The following is an 8,279-nucleotide window of genomic DNA, read 5'->3' as shown; positions in this document are numbered from 1 at the left end:
GTATCTATAAATTATACAAATTCTCCTTTTCCCTTAGGAGCTCTATAGCTTTTTGAGTGATCATGTTACAATTAAGATCTGGTACTAATACTTGACAGATGAACATTCTAATGCAACAAAGAAGAAGATCCTCAAACATTTGGTCTTGTCATTGTTATTTCTCAAAGTAACATATGAGAAACAAGGGAAGCATGCTCTTCATATCAAATGTTCCCAAAAATCTTCCACTTAGAAACTGTTTACATACAAAAAAATCTCTATGCATGGTTTATCATCTAAGCCAATAATATCTAATTCCAATATACCGCTCTCTGATAATATATAGTTCCAGCTAAACAAGCAGGCGAATTTTTTGATCCTGAGCTACCAAATCCAAATTAGTCCACTTTGAACGGATAGTGATCACAAGGAGAGTTGTTGCTTGAGAAAAGAGCCCACAGATTAGACCTAGCCATAATCCCTGCACAAATAGAACAAAAAGAGTTTAGAGCTCTTCATGCATAAAGAAGAATATATTACATTTATGATGAACGTCTAAGCTTCTGTGTCTTTGAAATTTTTACATCATGATGAATGTTATTGTCTTTCTATAATATACACCTATAGCATAGGGGTCTTCTTTCCTTTTCTGTTGAGAGAACGACTGGTGCTATATTTTACATCATGATGAATGTTATTGTCTTTCTATTAAGTAGTTGCATGGTTGAAGAAAATTTCCCCTTTGTAAGAAGTTGGCAAGCTGCTATTGCCCTATAAATAGTTGATCCAAAATTTGTATGCTCAAATGTCGTGGACCATTATGTGGCATTAAATGAGGAAACTGCTAAACAACATATGTACAATCCCATTATAGAGAGTACATGTGTATCATTGGTAGATATATGTTCATGTCAGTCATAGTTGGGTGAGAGAGGGACATAGGAGACAATATAATGGCAGAGACTATTGTAGTACATTAATGAGGGCACCAAAAATGACAATATATTGCTCCGTGATGCATTACATTAACGGGACACCTAAAAGATGTCAACCATTTGGACAAAAAGATTTACTGATTTGTGCACTTATCCAACTAAAATTAATCCGGTGCACCATTAATGCAATGAACTGGGACCATTGAATATTTTCTCGTGAGAGAGATTGTTAGTTGTCTCTTATAACTCAGTTAACCTCTTTCAATACAACATGATGTCCACTCATATGCCGTACACAATTACTATGATAAGACCACACCTTTTAGAAGTATCAAGAATCCTCAAGTCAATATGCCAGAAAGCTTTGCAATTGGCAATGGTTGCATTTAATGCATGAATTATACTATTTTCTGCTCCAAATACAAAATCTATTACCTTACGCAAATTGTATATATGCATATGCGTGTAGCGGTCTTGTGATTTCAATTGATGAAGAAAACATACATACAAATTTAACCCATTTCTTCAGGCTCATGCGCCAACAAACATAGGATTGTTTACATTTAAAATGAAGTTAACATACCTTGTCGTAAAACCCGAGCTTAAATCCAAAGAGGAGAACCACTGGCATGCCGAATAAGTAAAAGCATGCTAAATTGGTCCAAGCTGCTAAATGCTGCCAACCACATCCTCTAGACACTCCTACAAAACCATGACATGCTAAATTGGTCCAAGCTGCTAAATGCTGCCAACCACATCCTCTAGACACTCCTACAAAACCATGAAATTTAGGAATATTAACTCCACAAATAAAATTCTAAATTCTAAATTTTCATAGAAACTTTAGTGATCATCACCTGATAGAACTCCTTGTGCTGAGCCCAACAGTATAGACACCGAGAGCAAGGGAATCATCGAAGCAAATTCTTTAATGATCACGGCGTTTGTGGTGAAAGATTTGGCCCAAATCTTCTGGCCAAATGCTAGTGAAAGAAGAAACATGAGAGCGAGAAAGAAAGAGAGCTTCAGCGTGACAGATACTGCGTTCTTAGCCTTCTTGATGTTTCCAGCACCCATCTCATTTGACACTCGAGTGCTGCGACGATAACGAAATCAGAAACTATGTAAGAAGTTTTTTTGTTAGAGACTAGAGAGATTGTCATGGAAATAGATGAGGATAAGTTTTGTACCTCACTGCTGCACTAAATCCATATGTGATCATGTACGCAACGCCTTCCGTCTGGACACTGTTTACAAAGCAAAACCTAGCTTTAGAATGCATATGCAGTGGGAAAATACGATAAATTTATTTAAAATCTGGAGAAGTGCAAGTAGGCATACCACATAGCAACAAGTGAAGTACTGTTCTCAGAGTTCGGCATCAATCCAGCCAGCAACACTAGAATCTCGAAAGCACAACATTCCAAACTATGACAACAAGAACAAGATCTAAGTTAGCTAACACATCAAAGAAGATGCTATACAGATAATCTGATGCCCATAAATTTGAGCCAGATAACATAATATCCATAAATTTGAGCCCTGTCAGCATTTAAATAGAGGAAACTAGGGACAAGGAAAGAACTAACCACATCATTAATGCGGAGGATATTGCCAACTTCAAACTAGGAAACACATGGTGGAATGATTCCATGGATAATCCTTCCCAAGTGTATCTAAATTTCTCTGAATAATTGACATATATCGCCAACATAAACACTGATATCCACAGTGATATTGAGCTAGCCAATGGTGATCCAATGAAACCGAGGCCCAAGGTATGAACGAATAAATATGTTAATCCCACATCGAAAACAAGGGGGAGTAGAGAGCAAATAACTAGAGGAACCACCAGTGACTGAGTCTGGAGAAATCTCACTAGGCACTGTATGTAGGCGTGGGCAAATAGTCCAGGTATAAGAAATCTCAAATAGATGGTAGCCATTTTCGCTACACTAGGATCTTGGTGCAGCAAAAGTAATACCGGTTCTGAGAAGTACCACAATATAGATACGATAATTGAAGCGAATGTAGTCAGGATAATCGATGATTGTAAATTTATCCCCAACATTCTGTATTGTTTTGCTCCGTATCCTTGACCACAAAGAGTCTCAAGAGCTCCACTCAAGCCAGTCTGAAACGGTTGAAGAATTAAGTGCAAAAATGGTCATTGAACGTAAAAGAAAAAACAATTGCCATGCTATAATGTTGGGCTCATATTATACTTAAATGCAAGCGAAAATCAGAAAGATTCAAACATTTGAATGATAACATTTGGAAATATGCAGGTTCAGTTTTCATTACCTAATTTTGCCCCTTATCAGTGGCATATTGCGAGGGATCAAATTAAATGAAGAAAAGAAAACTATTATGTCGGCATAATAATCATGAATACAGTGTTTTCAATATCTCTACAATGCCCTGTATCTTTTTTTTTTTCGAACTACAGCATATGAATCTTTAGGTCTTCTCAGAGATCTCTACAAATGTGAAATGATATTGAATAAAACACACCACAATGAATATGACTCTTGTTGAATATGAATACGTGAATGTAGAAATAAGTCACTCATATTGATCTGTATCTTTTTTCGAAGCAGGTTATGATAAAAGGCGGGGAATTGCATCACATAATTAACAGCCAGCTTAAAACCTAGTCGGATCATTTATGAATGCGACATGAGTCATGAAGAAAGAAAATTACGAAAAACTGTCGTAAATTATCGAGGGGTGAATTTTTTTTTATTATAATTACCATGAGACTTAACCCAGTGACAGTCCCCCAAGAATTGCCAAGAGTAGCGCCAGCAAGCTCAACATCACCCAGATGACCAGCAAACATAACGGCGACGAGGGTAACAGCATAATACGACATGTTGGTGAGGATCATTGGAACAGAGAACAGCAACTGAGTCCTGGCCTCGTTAACATCTATAACTTTACTCATAAACCCATTAACTCCTTCGGTTTCGAACCCCACCTTCTCAAAATACACGACAAGAGGAGATGTTGAAGCCATGGCTGGCTTTCTTCTCTCTGAATGCAGAAGGAGGGAAGTTGCAAATGAAAGGGCTTTTTCCCGATGATTTATAGGTTGGAAGTTGACGAGTTTGACTGCAAAATTCATATATTTAATTTGTTCCAATGAAAGGGTTTTTTCCAATGATTAATAGGTTGGAAGTCGACGAGTTTGACTGTAAAATTCATATATTTGTTCCAATGATTAACAATTGAGACTTATGTGCTGAAGGAGGCGTGGATTTATCTGTATATCTGAAAAAAAAAAGTTTGTACTTGAAATTATAAGAAAAACAGTAGGGTATTATTATCTTAAATTAATTAATCAAAAGCCTTTTTCGTGGTCGGATCCCAGGAACGGATCCATTCAACTTGACAAATGCACGTACCTCATGTTCGTAACATTTATATAAGTTTTTTTAATATTGAATGAGTTCTATGCATAAAAAAATTTTTATAACACGTGCGTTGGTTGCAAGCGATGCATATTATACTTATTCGATGTAGACATGATTGTTTTATGGTTTAAATTTGATTATAAAAAAATTTGGGAAAAATGTGTCCAGGCCCCAAAAGCAAAAACTTCATGTGACAAAGCTTCTCATATTTTCCCCATGTGGATCAGCCCCTTGAAGTGTGACACTTTGTACTGCAGCCCCTTTTAATTAATTATCACATGACAGCTAAAGTAAAATTCCCAAACTATCCTTATCCTCTCTCCTCTCTGACCCAGCACTCACATCATCTCTCTCATCTCTCCTCTCTCTCTCTCTCTCTCTCTTATCTCCTCTCTCTTTCTCTCTCTCTCTCTCACCTCTCTCTAAAACTAAGAGCTTTATTAAGCTCGTCGTCCTGGCCGAGACGCACAGAGCATTAATCTATTAGCTAGAAGAAGAAAAGAAAAAAAAGAAAAAAAGAAAAAAAGAAAAAAGAAAGGTAAGAAGAAGTAGAGTAGAAGGGGAATGAAGAGAAATATCGTAATTAAGAAATTATAAGAAAAAGTAGGGTATTATTATCTTAAATTAATTAATCAAAAGCCTTTTTCGTGGTCGGATCCCAGGAACGGATCCATTCAACTTGACAAATGCACGTGTAATTAATCAAAAGCCTTTTTCGTGGTCGGATCCCAGGAACGGATCCATTCAACTTGACAAATGCACGTACCTCATGTTCGTAACATTTATATAAGTTTTTTTAATATTGAATGAGTTCTATGCATAAAAAAATTTTTATAACACGTGCGTTGGTTGCAAGCGATGCATATTATACTTATTCGATGTAGACATGATTGTTTTATGGTTTAAATTTGATTATAAAAAAATTTGGGAAAAATGTGTCCAGGCCCCAAAAGCAAAAACTTCATGTGACAAAGCTTCTCATATTTTCCCCATGTGGATCAGCCCCTTGAAGTGTGACACTTTGTACTGCAGCCCCTTTTAATTAATTATCACATGACAGCTAAAGTAAAATTCCCAAACTATCCTTATCCTCTCTCCTCTCTGACCCAGCACTCACATCATCTCTCTCATCTCTCCTCTCTCTCTCTCTCTCTCTCTTATCTCCTCTCTCTTTCTCTCTCTCTCTCTCACCTCTCTCTAAAACTAAGAGCTTTATTAAGCTCGTCGTCCTGGCCGAGACGCACAGAGCATTAATCTATTAGCTAGAAGAAGAAAAGAAAAAAAAGAAAAAAAGAAAAAAAGAAAAAAGAAAGGTAAGAAGAAGTAGAGTAGAAGGGGAATGAAGAGAAATATCGTAATTAAGAAATTATAAGAAAAAGTAGGGTATTATTATCTTAAATTAATTAATCAAAAGCCTTTTTCGTGGTCGGATCCCAGGAACGGATCCATTCAACTTGACAAATGCACGTGCCTCATGTTCGGAACATTTATATAAGTTTTTTTAATATTGAATGAGTTCTATGCATAAAAATTTTTTTATAACACGTGCGTTGGTTGCAAGTGATGCATATTATACTTATTCGTGTAGACATGATTGTTTTATGTTTTAAATTTGATTATAAAAAAAATTATATGCAGATAATAAGGAAAAAAATCATTGAAAAAATGAATATAATAATTAATAATATAGAAGATGGAAATAATTATTTCTGATTTATATGCATAATAATTCTAGAAAATATTTTGGTTCAAAACATTTCAAGTACAAAAATTTGACATATGATTGATTGAGCATTAAGATGGAAAGTGAGTACTTATGCAAAAAAGTTAAAAAGTGATATAAGAAAGTTCTTTTTTTTTCCAGAATTTGCTTGTTATAATGGATGATATATCAATAAATTTTCTTTCACAATTATTCTCATTGTCACACGAACATTTTCATTTGGTATGCGCATGAAATTCACATATATTATAGGCTCTTCGTCATACCTAAGCGAAGCCAAAAACTCTTCAAGAGTTTTCAATGCAAGCATATTCATATAAAGATTAGGAGAAAATCTTTTTTTTTTTTTTTTGTAAATGAAAAAATTTTATTCATTTTTCCAATTTTTGAAATGAGAGCACAGCAAGAACCAGAATGGTCTGGCAACCAAGAACAATAAACTAACTTATTTACAATCTATCTATTCTTTCTCTCAAATGGTCTGGAACTTTTTCCTGCAGCACTTTCATAAGGACAGAAATCTTCACCTCCCTCACAAGTTGATCGGGACTTCTACATTTTTGCTGAAAAATTCTTGAGTTCCTCTCCTTCCATATCCAATATATTGTTGCTGACAGCACCATTCTCTTCATCTTCTTCATAAATTCTAGACCCTTCAGGTTGTTATTAAACCAATTCATCACACAATCCCAATCACATGATCTCCAAGCAAAGCCTAACCATTCCATCATTTCATTCCAGACAGAAGCTGAGCATTGACACTCGAAGAAGAGGTGTTTTTTAGATTCAGGCCTGTTTGCAGAGCCTGTACACAATACACATTGATTCTGATTAGCTTCCAAGATCTTCATGCGATATAGCCTATCTTTAGTCAGCAGCCTCGAGAGGATGGCAAGCCACATTATCAAAGAGTGCTTGGGATAGTGCAAGCCCCCCCAAACTGACTTCGACCAGTTTACAGTAGCTGAAGAGTAAGAAATAGCATTGTATATAGAAGAGATTTGAATGTTACCATCTTTGAGACAGCTATCAAGAACACCTTGAATATTCCCCATACTTCCAAATCTGTTGATCACCAAGTCTCTCACTTTTAGGAGTTGGCGCCACATCCAAGAGTCATTTTTCCTCGGTTGAATTTGCCAAATACTCTGATTTTGTAAATAGTTCTCATGGACCCATTTAATCCACAGTAAATCCTCTTTAGCATGTATCATCCATAGTAGTTTAATACCTGCTGAATAATTCCAATACCTGGCAGTGAAGAGACTCAATCCTCCATGTTCTTTATCCTTGCATACTTCTGACCAGGAAACTAGATGTATTTTGCTCCCCCATAGGAAAGCAGAACACATTTTATCGATCTTTTCTAAAACCTTTATCGGAAGGATATAGTTGCTTGTCCAATAGATTTGAATTCCCATAATAACAGATTTTATAAGTTGGATTCTCCCCGCATATGACAAATGTCTCCTGTTTTGCCAAGATTGGAGTTGATCAGAGACTTTAGATATTAAAGGAGAGCAATCAAGAAAGGAGAGCCTCTTAGAGATCAGTGGCATGCCCAAATATCTTTCATTTTCTCCAAAGATATGATTTTATGAGACTTTTACATTGATTACTTTTGTTTTTTTAGCACAGGTAGTTACAGATAGGACTTGGCAGAAATCTTCTCTAATGAACTATCATTCCACAGAAAAGTTTTGATCATCCAAAATATATATTAATATTCTTTTGATTGTTTGAATTGTAAATCTTTTGTCATATGTGCTTTATCTTTTAACATTCATATGAACCTTGAGATTCCATCTTGCTAATAAATAATTATAATAAACTTTGTGGGTTGGGATATTTTCTAAATATTTCTCCGAAAAATTTAGCCAAATATAATTAATCTATATAACCATATAATATTAGGGATTTCTCATATCAATCTCTTGAATCCATCGTATTTTTACCAATCATTGGAATTGTCATTAGATCGCTAATTTTTAGTAGTATATATGATACTATATGATAACTTTCTACAAAATTGTTTTCTTAGTGGACTATCTAAATTCTAGCGAGGTGACAAATGGAAAAAAGTTATTGTTTATAACAGAACTACCAACAAAATTAAAGTCATTTTTATTAAATAACACTCCACTAAAATCGTGTATATCCCGCAAAACAAACAACATACATCAAATCAACAATAAATTTTCAATCGTTGCAGAAGAAGTAGCATCC

General features: G+C 35.2%; 1 protein-coding gene across 1 annotated transcript; it reads right to left on the bottom strand.

Moving 5' to 3' along the window:
- Positions 1–231: 231 nt before the first annotated feature.
- Positions 232–3,981, bottom strand: LOC109828228 (protein DETOXIFICATION 18-like). Its single transcript, XM_020395258.1, has 7 exons — positions 3,670–3,981; positions 2,504–3,048; positions 2,256–2,342; positions 2,105–2,161; positions 1,772–2,010; positions 1,498–1,685; positions 232–460 (listed from the first exon to the last, which is right to left on the bottom strand). Exons 1-7 carry the CDS (start codon positions 3,931–3,933, stop codon positions 332–334), a joined length of 1,509 nt encoding a protein of 502 aa, XP_020250847.1. The 5' UTR covers positions 3,934–3,981; the 3' UTR covers positions 232–331.
- Positions 3,982–8,279: the final 4,298 nt, after the last annotated feature.

Source organism: Asparagus officinalis, unplaced genomic scaffold, assembly GCF_001876935.1.
Source record: "Asparagus officinalis unplaced genomic scaffold, Aspof.V1 AsparagusV1_Un867, whole genome shotgun sequence".
Classification (NCBI taxonomy): Eukaryota; Viridiplantae; Streptophyta; class Magnoliopsida; order Asparagales; family Asparagaceae; genus Asparagus; species Asparagus officinalis.
The sequence above is the reverse complement of the archived record's forward strand: the minus strand, read 5'-3'. Positions and strand labels throughout refer to the sequence as shown.